At 36.7% G+C, this 16,800-nt stretch overlaps 2 protein-coding genes across 8 annotated transcripts in view; one reads left to right on the top strand and one right to left on the bottom strand.

The window, feature by feature from the left end:
- DPP4 (dipeptidyl peptidase 4) overlaps positions 1 to 5,065 on the top strand; it is a gene marked incomplete at its 5' end in the record, with an annotated part of 40,179 nt that extends 35,114 nt beyond the window's left edge. Inside the window, 3 exons of the mRNA XM_040069543.1 lie at positions 2,668 to 2,740; positions 2,984 to 3,057; positions 3,931 to 5,065. Of these exons, the coding sequence (XP_039925477.1) occupies positions 2,668 to 2,740; positions 2,984 to 3,057; positions 3,931 to 4,029 (246 nt within the window). The remainder of the gene's footprint in view (positions 1 to 2,667; positions 2,741 to 2,983; positions 3,058 to 3,930) is intronic.
- Positions 5,066 to 7,063: 1,998 nt separating this feature from the next.
- The window catches only part of SLC4A10 (solute carrier family 4 member 10), a 149,825-nt gene continuing 140,088 nt past the window's right edge, over positions 7,064 to 16,800 (bottom strand). For 4 of the 7 annotated variants that reach the window (XM_040069219.2, XM_040069217.2, XM_040069218.2 and 1 more), the window contains 3 exons: positions 15,544 to 15,611; positions 13,784 to 13,900; positions 7,064 to 9,331 (listed from right to left, as the gene is read on the bottom strand). In XM_040069219.2, the coding sequence (XP_039925153.1) occupies positions 9,265 to 9,331; positions 13,784 to 13,900; positions 15,544 to 15,611 (252 nt within the window). In that variant the 3' untranslated portion in view covers positions 7,064 to 9,264. Of the gene's footprint in view, positions 9,332 to 10,278; positions 10,305 to 13,776; positions 13,901 to 15,543; positions 15,612 to 16,800 lie in introns of those variants that run through there. The other 3 variants (XM_040069222.2, XM_040069224.2, XM_040069223.2) reach the window with 2 other exon arrangements.

Genomic DNA, 16,800 nt, shown 5'->3' with positions numbered 1-16,800 from the left:
TGAAGGCAAGAGAGTCTGAGATGTCAAATATTGTTTGTCAGGAGTCAAGTCTGAGGGAGGACTCACACTCCTAAGTGGGCTAATTAGGTATGTTCAGTGTCTTTTAAGGTAGTTGTAAACTGTTAAAAATTAGAGCTTTGTAAAAGAGAGGAGCAAGCATGGGTGGTGCTCTGCTATAATCCTAGGCTGAGTGGCAGAGAATCTGGTGGCCTGAGAGAAACATCCCCAATGCAAAAGACTTGAGGCTGAATCGGGGCAGAGCTCTGGAGGTCAGACACAGTAGCCATGTAAAGCATACCAAAGAGACTGTTCAACTTGTAAGAACATTATTTTGCAGTTCACTCTGAATTTGATATGCTTTTGGCAAGTGTTTGAAACAGTCATAGATTTGGCAATCTTTTTCTAGCAGATTTGAAATGTTCAGTCCTTAAGAACTGCTGCATCATTAGGTTATGCAAAACAGGGTACAATTTTGTAAATATGCCATCTTGTACTGATTTGACATTTGTTCTATTATCTGAGAATATGCTAAAGGGAGAGAGACCTTCAGTTTCAGCCAAACCTTAACTTGTTTGTGGAGTGCTGATAAAATGTTGACTGCTGTGTGATCTTTAGCAAAGCCAGTTACACTCAGCAGGGCCTAATTCTCAGTACTTGTGCACGTTACCTTTTCAGAGCCTTTGTCCCAGCAGTAGAACTATAAAATTGAAATGGTAAATAAAGTTGTATTTTTTTGCTCTCCACTGAAGGCTTGTTCAGCTGCTGTTGCTTTGTCATCTAACTGTGCCTAACTTGATAGTGCTCCCTGTCTTGCAACCTTCTTTAAGGACACAAAGGTAGTGTGTCCTTAAAGCATGTTTTAGGGAAGGGACTCTTCATGTTGAAGGTGAGTACAGCACATGAAGTATCACCAGTGATTAAAAAAAGCAGAGAAAGTATCTCAGATGCTTCTTCTTTCTGAAGTATTTTTACAAATATTTTATTTTATGCCTGGAGAGGAAAACTAATGACATCCTCTTTCTAAAACTGCTTTTGCCAAGTCAAGTTCTCAGAAGTGTAGCTTAAATCAAGCTTCCACTCACAAAAGGTTTACTTAAAACAGCATTGGTTTTCTGGAAGAAAGTGTAGCAAGGTGATCTATCAAGTTGCCCTCTGCACATGTGGAAAATTATTTACTCAAAGAATACTGGTTGGTTTGGGGCTATTTTTGTTGTTGTTGAGGGTTTTTTGTCTTTAACTAGACCATTTCTTTCTCATTTGTTCTTGGTTTACCAGCGCGCCTCAGAGCATCTAAGTGCTCTCTCCATCTTTTGGCATTCACAGCTAAATGTTCTTACTCCATGATACCAAATCATCTAAATGGAAAGTGTCATGCTTCCACTGTTGATGGAGTTCCATATACTGGATTTCTGGTGCTCTCCAGCCTTTGACTATCAAAAGAGGGCAACTGCAGTGTTACAGAGTGCAGGGTGGGCATTTTTTGCCCTCTCTGCTGGACTTGGTTTTTAGATTTTAAATATGTACAAAGAACTCATTTCATGTATGGAAGGGTTCTGGTACACTATTCTGCCATGACAAAAGGAATTGAATATTTGTACTTGCTTTAAAGATTCATAAGTGTAGAAGAGACATAAGGAAATTAGAACACTTCTGTGTCTTGGCAGTATAATGTATTTGACTTTTTTGGGGTACTAAATGCAAATCCTTGTGCAAGGATATAGCCTTAGTACAAACTGGGGAAGAAAAAAAGCAAATCACTAAGTTCTTTTGTTCATAATTTTTAGTATTTTTTTTCCTTGCCAGATTGGTTGTCTTATCAAGCCTAAACTGTCTTGTCCCTGTTGTTCCTCTTTCCCTGTTCATGGCAGAGCACCATCCGATTCCCTTTCCTTGCCCAAATTAAAAATCTTATCTGCAGTCCTTGCAGTCTTCATTCTTTAGTCACAGTAGCAAGTCAGGTGGGCTACAATGTTCTAGGGAATATCTTGTTACTATGTTTTAAATTTCTTGATTAATTATAGTTGCCAATTATTTCATCTTTTCCTCACTGTATCGTGTTTCCATTCCCAAAATGTAGCGTGACTTCTATTTAGAGAGTTGGTCTAGTGATTTTCGTTCAGGCATTTCCCTTTCGTATTTGGAGAGCACATTTTTCTAAACTTCTTGTTACCCAATTTTACTGGCGTCTGAGGCAGTATTAGCTCTGGTGCCTTACCTGCCGGTGAACCTTGTCGTGGGGAAGATAGCGTGTGCAGCCTCTGTAAGATCTACTCCTTGCTCTCACAGGGTGCACTGTTGCCATGGCAACTTTTTTTTTTTTAAAAAAAAAACCTTCTCTGCAGTCACACAGGAAACCTATGGCGCACGGTGCGCTGCAGGCTACCAGCGTGCTGGCCCTGCACTGGATGTGTCCCTCACTGCGGAGCTCTACCCTCTGCAGCCATAACCTTGGTAACAACTGCAGGGGGTTGGAGTGGTTTGTGCTGAGCCCCCAGGCCCTGGACGTGTGACCACGTCCCCTGGCAGTGCAGAGGGGTGTAAGCAGGGCTGTGCTTGGTTTCAGCTGAAGGACCCCAGACGGTGTCAACATGAATCAAAGTCAGTTGGTAGCAAGTCATATCCTAATAAGTAGCACCTTTTTTCTTTTTTTTTTTCCTTTAATTTCAGAGTTCAACCGTAATGGCCAGAGCTGAAAAATTCAAGGAAGTTGAATATCTCCTTATTCATGGAACAGCAGATGGTGAGTTGCAGTTAATTAGACATTTTACTATTACAGACAGGTTTGCAATTCTACTACTGACAAAACAAAAGCATGAAGGGGCAAGGCTGTTACATTTGCGTCAATAAAATAATACTGCTTTTTGCAACTAATCTGTGTTTCAGTCGGCAGTGCTGGGGAGTCTAGTGTGTTCATTGCTTTGATTTTCCCCCAGAGTATTTCAGAAGCAGTTTTTGTTTACCTTTTTCCTCTTCCACTTTTCAGATAATGTTCACTTTCAGCAAGCAGCGCAGATTTCCAAAGCTCTTGTTGATGCTGAAGTGGATTTTCAGGCAATGGTATGGTTCTGTTTTGTTTATCGTTATACAAATGAGAATAATAACATTAAGTTCCCTGTGGTAAGGTAATTCATTGCCTCCTTAAATGAAAGTTTATATAGTTGCATTTCATGTTCAGTAACTGAAATGTGAACATAAAAGGGCATATTTTATTTCTGCACAAGAAAAATTGTAAAGCAACGCCAGCTCATAGTTGACCGTTTTTACCTAATCTTTCATTTTCCTAAATTTTTTGTGGTCTCAGACAAACAGCCAGTCCCAATCTTTGCATATACCCAAGTGCAATGAATTTTATCCTGTCTTACAGATAGGATAAAAGGATAGGTTCAGCAAAGGATAGGGGGTTTGCTTCAGCAAAATCCCAGATACCCTGTCCAGAAACACAGCTGCTGTTTGTTGAACTTGTAAGACAAGGAGTTATTATGTTGTGCATGGAAGTTCTCTGACTAAACTCTGAAGTTCTCTGCAAGCTCTTCCTTTCCTACATTCTCTCAGCCCTTGTGGAGCAGTGCTAAAAGGAATGATGTATAGAAGGGGGCAAAGCACGTGGTTTTCCTTCAGCCAGACTCGAAGGACATACTGAGGGAGAGGTCAGGCACCCCTTGTAACTGTGCAGCTGACTCTACCCTCCATGGGGAGAAGCCACATGTTGTTTTTATGCCTTCAGCATAAAAACAGAGCATGTCCCACATGCAAAGAAGGGGCTAAAGTGTCGTAACAGCTTCCTACCCCATCACATCTTGGCCTCCATGCTGAAAGCCTCATGCTAGGATCATTTTAAATAGCTGCACAGGTTTTTATGTCTGTCATGTTTGATTTATATCATTGAGATGTAGCTACAACTAATATTCTCTGTATTTCTCTTTCACACAGTGGTACACTGACAAAGACCATTCCATCTCCGGTCAAGCACATAAGCATATTTATACCCATATGAGCCACTTTCTAAAGCAGTGTTTCTCACTGCACTAGCACCAGCATTTTACTTGTTAGTGATGGTACTTCTCCAGAAAACCCTCTAGATAATGTGCTCTGAGCCAGAATAAATCAAGATGAGATAAGTCAGCTCCTGGGATACCGGTGTACACAATAAAATGCTAACCTTTATGATTCCTGTTGCCAAGCAACTATTGCATTCTTATTGATTGTGTTTAATCAGGTCTTTACATCACCAGAATGATGTTGCAGACTTTGCTTGAGTAATTACCTTTTGATATTTCAGTCTAAAAGAGAAACAATACAGTTTGTATATCAGGGTAATGAATGATAAAAATGTCACGTGGCGATAACTTGCAGAATAAAATATAATAATGTTTCCATCAAAAATGAAATGAACCTTGGGGCAATTTCTGTAAAAATAATGAAGAAACATTTTTGCAGAAATTGTAAGGCTTGATAAGTATTATTTTAGAATTGGTATCAGCAATATTGCAGTTTTTATATGCAGAATGAAACACTTTATACTGCAGTTCCTGAAGTGAGTGTGTGTTCGCTGCAATCGCTTGTATTAGTTGTAGAACTCTTGCAAGGAAAGCACATAACCAGCTTTCACCAAAGATTTTGAATGATACTTAATCAAACCAATGGCACTGAATTTCATTGTGTGCTATCGTGCAGTACTGTGATTTTTGCTTATTTTATAGTAAAAATAGCTGCTATTCTGGGAATCTGCACTGAAAAATCACCTCTGGAAACTCAACAAGACCAACATTTTTTTTTAATTTAGAAGTTGCTCATGTACTGATGAATAGGAACTGGTTCTTACACTCAAACATAAAACATTACAATGTGAACTAGAAGTCACTTGAAGCAAGGGCTGGACTGTCACTCTCCTGTGAACATGCTCTTCAGCAAAACTGCTTTTCTTTAAAGCCTACCAGTAAATGTCTGCTTTCTTTACAGCACTCCAGGTAGGCTTCTCCATCTAATCTGAGGATTATTTCTCTCAGTTTCACATAGAAAAAAATGCAATCCACTTGTACTAAAAATTGTGCTGCTTTAAAATAATAAAGACGTTAATTTATGAAAAGTGTAGTCCATATCATTGAAAATGTTGCTTCAGAAAAGGAACACTAGAATTTTTTTTTTAAATCCCCATTAATTTTGAGGATGATTTGCAGTGAAGCTTCTGATTTTGTGTAAGGGTATCATATAATTGAGTGTGACATGATTATCTAACACTTAGCTTCTTGATACTGCATGCCAGCATCTGATTATGTCTGTATTGTGGGTTATTAGTGACATTAGGTGTGAATGCAAAAGTATTCATGCAGACAGATAAAGCATGGGGAAGAATGTTAAGACACTTTGTGCAGCTTGTCCTTAAATGAGAAAGCCTCAAATAGAAAATCAGGTTTTGTTTTCAAAAACTCACAATTCCTTGACTCACAAAATAAGATGGGTGGTTTAGTTATGTTTGTTGGCATTTTTCCAAAACACTAGAACTGGGTTTTACAAATACCATCTTGGGTTCAAGGCAGTAGTGGCTCTAATGTAGACTGGCACCACTGTTAAAGTTCTACATGCTTACAGGCTGTCAGTTATCTCCAAGAGGTTACATCATCACATCTCTCATTCTTTTGACTCAAGGCAAAGGAACCTAAATCGGTATAAGGTAAATCCCAGCAATATAGACAGATTATTAAAAAAGATTATCATTATGATATGGCATGCATATGCAAGGAAAAAGAGTTAGGATTGATTTTAATGTTACCACTCACACTGTCATAAAGACAAAAAATAGTGTTTCTGTAATCCAAAAAAATACTTTCACCAGGCTCTCATTATGTAAGTGCAAGAATTAGTATAATCAAAGGAACATTTAAAAAAAAATAAGTGAAACTAGAAATTATATGGTCTAAATCATATTTAAGATGCAATTCTTTGCATCTGACCTACCTTAATGATTCTAACATCTCACTGGGAAACTCTTCTGTACTCTCAATACATCATCCCCTTTTAACTGTCTTATCTGTGAGGCATAACACAATGCAATGCTAATTATCTTTCCTTGTCTGGAAAGCAGCTTCTAAGATATCCTGCTAATAGACAATGATACAACTTTTAAAACAAAAGAAAGTTTTATTGCTGTAGTAAGTGTCCTAGTTAACATAAATTCAGTGTCTAATTTTTCACTCTGGTAGCACTCCCTCAGCTCCGAAAATAAAGCAGGCAATAGGATGATTGAGCTGCCTCACAGAACTGACAACTTGCTTGAACTGCGTGAAGACAGGTGAATAACTAAAACTGAGGCCACAGAACATATCTAGCTCATTTCATTAATGTCCAAAGCTAGAAATCAGTTGTGCCTGAATTACTGCAACATGCTAGTTAGTTACACACCTACCAATTAACTTTTTTTCTCTGTTTTTTTTTTCCTATGTGAAATGGATGTTTAAGTTTTTTTGTACAATACACATTGTGTAAAGTCCTAATGGAAGCAGCTGAAGCTTAAGGTGTCACCATTCTTAGGCTAGGAAACTTCTAGTCTTTTAATAATAATAATAAGCAAAGAAGCTCCAAAGGGATTTAGTAAGATGGAACCAAAACTGTATGTAGTACTGCAATTTATGGCCTGAAGTTTTTCAGTAGCAGAAATTTAGGGTTCTGAGAAGAGCAGTAACATTTTAAATTGTATGACCTTACCTATTGATCTCTAAAAAGATCCAGCTACTCCTGCTTGGGCCACATCATCTCTCTCAGGAGGAAGGAGGACCAACTCATGAGAGGTAAATTGGAGCTTCATTCCCATTCTCTTCCTGGAACAGTGAGCTCTGAGCTGTCCCCAGTGTCACACTTAATGTTAGAGTCAGACCAAGTACATCACCGCCTGCTCCACCCAGGGAGCCTTGCATGTTTCAGTGAGATTCCACTTGAAAAGGGAGCCATGCTGGGCTCTATCACTCATTAATTTCTGAAGCACATTCAGGTCAGGTAGACATTTCAAATACTGCATGATACTGCAAACCTCTTCTAGGTTTTGCAGTATAAAAAATAAAATTGAAAATTAGTTAGGATAAATATTTATTTTCACATAACATATCTTAATTGTGAAAAACACAATAGTCTATTCACATGTACACATAAACTTTTGTAATAAATTACATCCAAGAAATTGAGTAATTTTGACCAGGAATATGAAATTAGAAGTAAATATAGCACTACATCTGCTTTATATTGTGTGTAATTTCAGAATGTTAAGATTAACATTGGAAAAGCACTTAAATTCACGCAAAACCAGAGTGTTTTAAAATAAAACCACTCTGAAATACTGAACAGAAATACAGAATGCCATTGAATACACTGATTTCTTAATATTCTAAGAGTTGGTCAAGTGAAGCTAATACATTTTGATTGTATACATTATCTGTAACAAAGTCAGCAACATGTTAAAACACCATCAGGCTGCTTTCAGGACAAACCAGTATTGAGCTTCTATACTAACTTTAAAACAATTGGAATCTTACAATTTATCATCAAGTACACAAAACAAAGCATTTAACCTTAATGCATCAGCTTTTTTTTTCCTAAATTTACATATACAAACATTGAATTGGATGTGAATCCTTCTTCATATCCATTAGATTTTTTTTTTCTCCATAAAAATGGCTTTTAATGGGCCTTAATAATGCTAAGGTAAATTTAGAACAGTGACCCTATTAAGTTTGCAGCAAAATGCAATTATTTATGGCTGAAGTATTAAAACATACACACTTACATACACTAAAACCTTGGAATACTTTAAATGTACTGAATGGGAAAACCTGTTCACGAGGTGTATAGAAAATTTGCGTAGTTGGGAAAGCTGGGGAATGTTAGAGCCCAATGGATGAGTTCTTACGAAGATTGCAAGACTACAATTCTTATTTTTAGGATTCAAAGTTACAGCGTAATACTGAGAGTTAGCTTTCATTTTAATAATTTAAAAATTTATCTTAAAAAATTTAAAAATCAGTGAATTCCAAATAACACAATAAAACTTTAGCTCCGCATCCCTATTCATTCAACACCTAATCTCGCAGTCTTTTACACAAAAGAACAACTTGAAGGATCGGGCAGTAACAAAATCCATTACGAAAAATATAATAGCCTTAAAGCCACATTTTACTTTGCAATGTTGTTTTCCATCTTTCAATCAATATGTACTTGATGGAATAATAAAGAGCTGTAACAAAACAACAGCAGGATACCCATTTAAGTATTATACACAATCTCTGAAACTAAGAGGTTTACAGTTGTTAGTGGAGAGAAGACAATATAAATACGCCCTTTATGTGGCTGAATTTTAGGCAATAAAGAGGAAGGTCATTGGGCAGGTGATAAAACTGCATGTGGGGTATCTACAAAATTTTCCCTATTATAAAATAATGGATTGATTAATGACAAAATGCATCTGTTTAGCCTACCATGGCAACATTCATACAATACAAGATACCGTAATCACAAATTGCATTTTAAGAAATACTGTACCCATGTTTCACATCAAAGGATGTGGTGGTGTTGTTTAGCTAAGGTGAGAAAATGTTTTATATATTAATTTTATATATATATATATTTATATATATATAGGACTATGTTCCAGTTACATACAAATTTTAATATTAAATACACTGTATTAAATCAAGGAAAACTTCACAAATACGGAATCTGACCCTGCAATTCACATTGCAAAAGTAATCCATGACTTCAAAAGGAAAGATTAAGTAGGAAAGGATTATCCTTGTTCTTTTATTCAGAGGGTCAGATCAGTTGTTATTTTATAAACTTCTTAATGTTTGCTTGTCAGTTTGGGTCTTCTGAAATCATTTACTAGTTAGGTGATTAAAAAAAAAAAAAATGGAACAAGGGTTTTCAAGTTCATCTTGAATCAAGATTATTAAGTATTCTCACACAGAAAAAGTAGCAAAATACAGTACAAACCTATTAACAGGAAAATTGAATTGGAAAGAAAATTTTCTTCTTACATTTCTGATACGAGTACCGATAATGGGCAAGATCAGCAACGAACACAAAGATTTTTTGCATTGGCTACTGCAGACATTTACATTGATACTAGACAAGGTAGACAAGGTGGAATGAGACAAGTATTGCACTACATTACCTGTGCTAGTTTGAGATGAAAGACAAAAGTTACAAGGTCAATCATTTATATCTAGTGGTTGTGGCACTCCTTTAATTTGTTTGTAAAAAAATTACTTGAAGAGCAAGTCATAGACAAGTCTCCCGGTCAACACCTTTCCCTGAGTCAGCTTTCTTCTCTTTTCTGGTTTCAGCACTAGGAAATGAAAGGGGAAATAAAAAAATAGAGTTACAGCAGCACTATCACACACACACACACACACATATATACACATAAATTATCTACCTGAAAACAAACATTGCACAGATACTTTATTTTTCATGCTTCATGGCACAAACTGGGAAAGCAAGTGAAAATTTCTGTGCTGAATGGTGTAGATGACATCAGCCAGCATTTTAGTGACAAGGTAGGTAAACAAAATGTACAGAGACAGCCAGCATGCAAGCAAAAATAGCCACTTCTTTTTTTCTTTTTTTGGCAAATACAACTTAATTTACTAAATAATGGTAATGGTACAGTTCTCAGACAATACCAGCGTATTCTTAAATGGAACAAACAAGAGGTCACATAAAGTATTTTTTGTCTTTAAAATGTATTCTCTTGTTCAGCTGTACATTTAGAAGGAAAATTTCTGAACTAGAGTAGTGCAAGCCAACATCCAACAAATATTTGGCTTTCAGTCTTGATTGGGGAGAGCATAAGTCTGGGGATGATGGGAAAAGACAGTATTACCCATGTGGAGTGTAATACATACTTCTCCATGTATGCATTATAAGGAAATCACTTAAAAAAAAAAAAAAACAACCACCCTGAAAGATCAGACAAAAGCCCTATCATTCAGAACTCTAAACCAGAGTTCAAATTTGGATTCAGATTTTTTCCCAGTTAAAAAAATGTTGATTTGCCTACAGAAAGCAATATACGTGCAAAGCAGATGATTTTGTGTGTGTGTGAGTGTCCTAATTTACAGCAGCGTAAATAAATAAAAAGTCATGTTCTTCCAATGAGTCTCAATCACAGTATGAAAATATAGAGAGGCTTCCACAACACAGGCAAATCAAGCCTTCAACAAAGAGTGGCAGGGTATCTAAAAAGAAACCAGATGGTTCTGAGAACAAACCTGTAGCAAGCACATAACCTACCAGGTTTCATGGGAATAATTCCTTAACTAGAATGAATGAGAAATAGGCTGAGTTACACAAGGCTTAAAGAAAGCAAGATCAATTCTCAAATTCTTAAGGCGATTCATGCACAATTCTACAATCATTTGACATTTTTCTTCACATAAAAATTGCTTTAAGGATACAATTCAGTTCAGCCAAAGCTTACTTCTATGCCAATGGCAGCTTCCAGAGGTGTTAATGGAAATAGCTAAAGAATACCAACTTCTGCCACTTCAACTGCCAAATCTGTCACCTTCTGTAGAACAGTGATAGAATTGGGTATGTTACACTTTCTGCACACAAAGGGTATGCAAACAAATTCCAGAGGGGGATGAATTGAAAGTGCAGCAGTACAGCAGGCAGGGAGTTACCTGTGCTTAGTAAAAGCAAACACTGAGGTGTTGTGTGCCTTACAGTCTATAATATTTCCACGTTTTAGGTGCCTCTGTGATACCAGGAAAGTCTTCCTTCTATTTAGGATTCACATCTCTGAGCAGCTCCTGCAGATGTGGGCTTTAATGCCTTGAGAAATTTGAAAAAAAAAGGACAAGTCCAGTCGTTTTCCAGTAAAGCATGTCACTGGTGGATGTGTAAAGGAGTTGGAGCTCTCCTCCTCCCTACCAAGGGAGTAATCTAACAAGCCTGAGCAGGAAGGACTGGGACATGGGATTTTCATTATCACCAGGTAGAAAAGGCAACTCATTCATACCATCTGCAAAGTGACAGATGCCTCTATCTCTCCGATACTTTAAAAGACCAGCTAAGTCTATCTCCTGTCCATGATGAGATCTGCATATGCTTTGAAATTGCTCTCTGAAGGTCTTATTGTTATAAGCAAACACAGAGGAATGTTTATTTACATGTACCAAAGAGGGCTGTGTTTCAGATAGGAGCCTTGGTGTTCAGTTCTACCAGGAAAGGCAGACCTTTAGGTCCCTGAGAATTTTAATAATAAAAAAGTGAAGGTTGACAAATTGCAAAGCTCAGGTGCCTCTATGGCTTAGGCACCTTGATTGAATCCCATGTAAGTCCTCTCTTTAGACAGGTAAAAACATTCAGGAGCCTGGGATGTAAGAACTCTCTCACACTATGCCACTTCACAGAATCAGGCCCAGGGCACATCTTGGGACAGAAATTATCCAGGCATCAGGCTGGGAAGTCATTTGTTTAAACCTTTCCCGCCTAAAATCTCCTTTTGTAGATGGTCTTAGTTTAAAATTGGCCAAGTCAACTCAGCATTTAATTACTATGAATAACTTCCTGTTAATTGGTCAATGCCTTGCATAAAAGGCATTACATAAAATCATAGTTCACTATTATAATTTAATTATGCCATTTAATAATATTTTGAGATATAAGGAAGCAGAGCTGACAGCAGAAAGGGAGTACTAAATGTTATGTAATTGAACTTCACAAGGCATCAGTAATATTTCAAAATTAGTCTTTTCCCCCTCTATGAATAAGGTACCCTTCACTGTGGAAATTCCATAATCTAACACTGCTGATCTTGACAATTTGCAAAAATTATCCTTACAACTGCTACCATTCCAAGCTTTTTTTCCCCCCCAGTAATTAGCTAGGATTGAATTATATCCTCATGTAATGATACATGCATTATGGTTTATAATATTTTTATAGTTCTGTCGCTAATATGACTTAAGATTAAAGTTGCTTATGGCTTTGCTTATCAGAAAAAAGTCTTTCAGGATTAAAGTTCTTTGAATCTACTGCTCTCTCAGAATCTGAGACAAGCTAGAGTGCCTGAAAATGTAGGATTTCAGAGTCTTCAAGGCTGTTCCTTTACAACAGGATACTCGTATCTAAAACCAGAAAAATCTTTTCTCCCAAGTCTTTGTATTCAAGAGCAAAGATACAAGAACAGATTGAAAAGGAGACCTTTAGAAAATTAGTTTCTATTTCAGTGCAGTTTAAAGGCCAAATCTCTTATCTGAGCCACAATCTGTGTGGATGCTCTTTGTTCAGAGGGTCATCTATCATACCACCAAAGCAAGCAACAGCCACCAGGAAAATTACAACTCCTCTGTACCCAGGGGCTGTGGAACACACCAGGTTCTTCTCTTTCTCCAGGCTTTCACAGCCTGAACAGCAGAGGCACTTGACAAAAGAAAACCCTCCAGTACATCCTCCTCCCATGCACCACACTGATTTCGTGACAGGATCCTTTGCAGTCCATGTGAAGGGTGAAAGACAAACAAGAACTACACTACTCTGACTGTCAGTGAAATATCATCAAAATGACCACACTACTGGGCTGCTCCATAAGTGTCTGAAATTAAGGTTCTCTGCTCATCAGCTGCTCAGTTACCGCTTTCTTTATGCAGTACAGGGAAAGGAACAACACTGAAAGGCAACATGCCATTTTGGGGTGACAAAATTAAAAAATGCATATCCCTACAAGTGTTCTCTTACTGCATCTGTTCACCTTGAAACAATGGCTAGCTCTTTCAAACGTGGGCTTTTGAGAAGTACATTTAGAAATAAGCTGAATACAATTCTGTGTTTTTAATAAAGATGACTAGGAATAAATTCAGTTTGACATTTGAATACACTACACTATTTAAATACACTATTTTAAATACAGAGTAAATTTCAAATTCTAATATTTGGGACTTTAATGAAGACATTTGACATTCTCATTTGAAATTTCTTCTCATTCTGTCTCCCCAAAAACTACACAAAGTCAACTCATTTGGGTTCCAAGGTGACACCATTTTGAATTGGACACAATCAAGGAAAAGGTTGGGGGGGCAGGGTCTTACCTTTGGGGAATCAGCTTCTAGAGTGATTAGGAAGGGGAGCTTATGACAGAAGTGTGATACAAAACAATTAAATAGAAAATAGTTAAATTTTAAATTTACGGAAGCAGAGGAAAAAATTCTCTTAGAAAATCACACTGTGCTTGAATTTAATATTTTCTTATTTCTGTAGTAACTCCATAGCACAGATAAAATATTGTGGCCTCATTTCAGTGGACTAAAATTTTAAATTATTTAACTGTTTTGAGTACAAGTGAAGTAGGCAGAAAAATGTAAAGAAATGATGCAATCATAAAATTATTTTCACTCCAAATATTATTAGATTGCATTCAGAGTACTGGGTTCTTCATACAGCTATTTCCAGGGCAGTGATGATCACTTTTTTTTCAAGAGGAAAGAACAAAAGCAAGCAGAACAAACACAACAGCTGTTGTGCAATATCCAGGTGGAGGCTGGTGGGTCATTACACAAGCATCAGGCATGCTCAACTTCATTTTCCACTGGAGCATAATTAAGTACCATGCAAATATTTGTGATTTCTGTTTTTAAATAAATAGTGAATTTGTGTTTTGAGCTCAGAATATTACAACTGGACATAAGAAATAAAACTGCAAAATGCTAGAAATCTTTCTAATCCCTAGCAAAATATTCTAATATTGGTTTGGCACCAATATATAAAGTATAATGAAGCAGAAAAAAATTAAGACCTTTTAGAAGGAAAGCTTGACTCCTTATCTTTTGCATTCTCTGAGGATATCAACAATGTCTTCCACACAGCAGTTTTTGCCATTTCATCAGAAATGTTTATCACAGACGGGTCATCTCTAGACAAGAATGAAATTAAATACACAATAAAACAATCAACAATCAGTCTTGTTACTTATAAACTCAATAAAAGTCCTTGAAAACAGATAGTGATGACAATAATTAAATGCAATATAAGTTAAGAAACTATGTTAAACTTCGTAAGTCCTGAAAAATTAAATACTCTCTCAGAACATCTTAGCGCCTTTTTAGTATTTTCTTCTTCCAACAGCAGTTAATCTCAGTAACATCAATAAAATTTATTGTGTTCCTCCCAACTAATAAAAAAGAAAAAAATGAAGAAGTTTGAAATTAAATATTGCGTAAGATCTCACAGCATGACAGTGGCATCGCTGGAAAAACAAAAATCCCAAAAGGTCCTCCTTATGCTCTGAAATGCCATCTACTTTTAAGACTATTTTAAAAGCAATCAAAAGCCTTAACAAAATAGAATATTTAAGAGAACCAAATAGAATATTTAAGAGAGCTAATAAAAACGATGGCCCAGTTAAATAAACTAATAGTAGCACTTTGTAGCCATTATGCTCTCTGCTTTACCCGGACTGTTCCAAACCTGTATTAATACACTTAAGAACAATAAAGTCTTAAATGTTTTAAGGGGCTGCCTGTACATTATTCCTGACTTCATGGTTACATATACTTGGCATTCAGTAAAGCCTCAGTCAACTTGCTCTTGTGTGTTTTGGGGAACCACTTTAGCCACCAGTATCTTGACTCTTGTTTCTAGCTACAGGACTGCAACCCTTACAGTACAGAGTCAGGTATTACTCAGGCAACTCTACCAAAGTCAACACACAATGGAGAGCGATGGAGATCACACTGCAAGATATATTAAGCTACATATTGCTAATATAAATTACAACAAAAAGGTATAGACAAAACAAGAAAAAAACCCAGACCATTAGTAGTGTGATGAGTCAAAAGGAATTGGCTGGGATTTTGCAGAGACACAGTTACAAATGACCTGATTTGTGTTAGGAGACATTAGGGTAACTTTGTGTTAAAATGTTAGAAGACCACTCTAAGATGGTGTTCCTATGACTTCATATTAATGCAGAGGTTACTGTCACCAGATATTTCAAATCTTTTATTAAGAATTTCTTTCTGAAAACTTTAAATTATATCCATTCCTTATGGGCTGGCAACATGTTATTAATATCTATAACAAAGACGTTCATACTTGTTTAGTTGTTTCAACCCTGCACTATGCCTTATCTACCTGGGGTAGCTCTTGATTCACTCATTCTCTTACACCACAGGATTTAATCCGAGTGTTTTAGAATTTAGTACTGTAAGAATCTAGTTTTTCTGCAGAGTGTTCAAAACCTTTCCTGAATCCCTGCTTGCATCAGGGTGAAGGGTTTGACCTGCTCTACATCTTCTTTTTGCACTGTGCACGTCAGAAGCCAAAGTTCATTGTGGGCAGTCTGATCCTGCAGTCCTGCCCAATGGAAAACTTCCAACTAGTGTGTCTTTTTCCTAGGGAATGTGAGATCATGTGGAAAGACCTTGTTAAATGGTGCAGTGTATGGTTCAGTTCACCAGACAAACATCATCCTGATATTCAGTAAGCATTAAGAATAAATATTGTGGCATGTTTATTTAATTGCAACTCACCTAAAAGAGGAAAGGTATATTTTACCTGTAATGTCCTTCTAGTGGTAACTGAACAGTCCCTTCCTCTTCCATTGCTAACATACTTTGCTCTTCCTAGAACAAAGGAATTTAGACATGAGACAGGATATGAAATCGTGAAAAGTGAAATTTGTGTACTGTAATCATCTTTCCATTTTCTTTAATATTGTTTGAAGCTCTTAAAGTAAGGTACTTTTCAACTTTTACTATAAATAGTTGACCGTTAAAACCTTCTATTTTAAAAGCTGTATCTTCACTTAATGCTATTTTCCAGTGCCAAATAGAGCATTGTTTTGTAACAATAGAGGAAAATTAGTCTGATGAATTTTAAATAACTTTGGTAACAGGATATATGCACTGATGTTTGCATGCAAAAGTTAGGGAAGATGATTTATGTTTGCACACAACTTTAATACTGATAATACTGACTTAATACTGAGTTTTCAGTGAAAGATAGTGAAACTAGAGACCCAAAATTAGTTTTCATTTGAAGAGAATTAGGAGATAAATCTACCAAAAACCTTATTTAAAGTAACTACAAATTTAGCAAATCTATCTTAGCAGGAGGGCAGAAGAACACCTCTCAAGCACCAGGTCCTGCCTGCAAGAACAAAGGAAAACAAGTCCTCCAGAAGAGGATTCTCAATGTCCACACCCCTCAGGTCAGGATACCCACAGCTAGGAGGTTAACAAGTCTTGGCAGGAAGGTAACCATCAAATCCTGCTCTAAAATGTGTGTGAGAGCCCAACAGACACCCAGAGAGAGATGTCCACATCTTTCTTCCCTTTATTAGATGGCTCTGTAACAGATTTCACCAGTGCCTGTCTGAACGCATGTGTTGGCTAAAAAGAGAGTTTATAATTTTCTGGCAGATCACCAAAGCCTCACATGCATCACAAACACTGGTTGTTGGTATTAGCTTGAAGAGCCAGTACAGTTTTCCAAAATAGTAGTATTTAAGTTCTCTCTGCTCAGAAATTAGTTTCTTCAATGCTTTATTATTAGAACTATTTTAAAAGTCACAATCTTTTTTTCTTCAAATGTGAAAGCTCATTCTTGTCTCAGAAAGACTTCATTGATTAACATCGAAGTGGCTTCCAAAGGAGGTCTATGAGGAGAAGGCACATATAATATCCACTATAAATGTACAAAGCCCTGGAAAAAACATGGCCTAAAAATATAAAAACAACTTAAGTGATGAAATTAGGATCCAATCAAGTAAGTTTCAGATCCTGTCAACTATATTTCTGAATATTCTTGTGG

This window comes from Hirundo rustica, chromosome 7, assembly GCF_015227805.2.
Source record: "Hirundo rustica isolate bHirRus1 chromosome 7, bHirRus1.pri.v3, whole genome shotgun sequence".
Classification (NCBI taxonomy): Eukaryota; Metazoa; Chordata; class Aves; order Passeriformes; family Hirundinidae; genus Hirundo; species Hirundo rustica.
The sequence above is the reverse complement of the archived record's forward strand: the minus strand, read 5'-3'. Positions and strand labels throughout refer to the sequence as shown.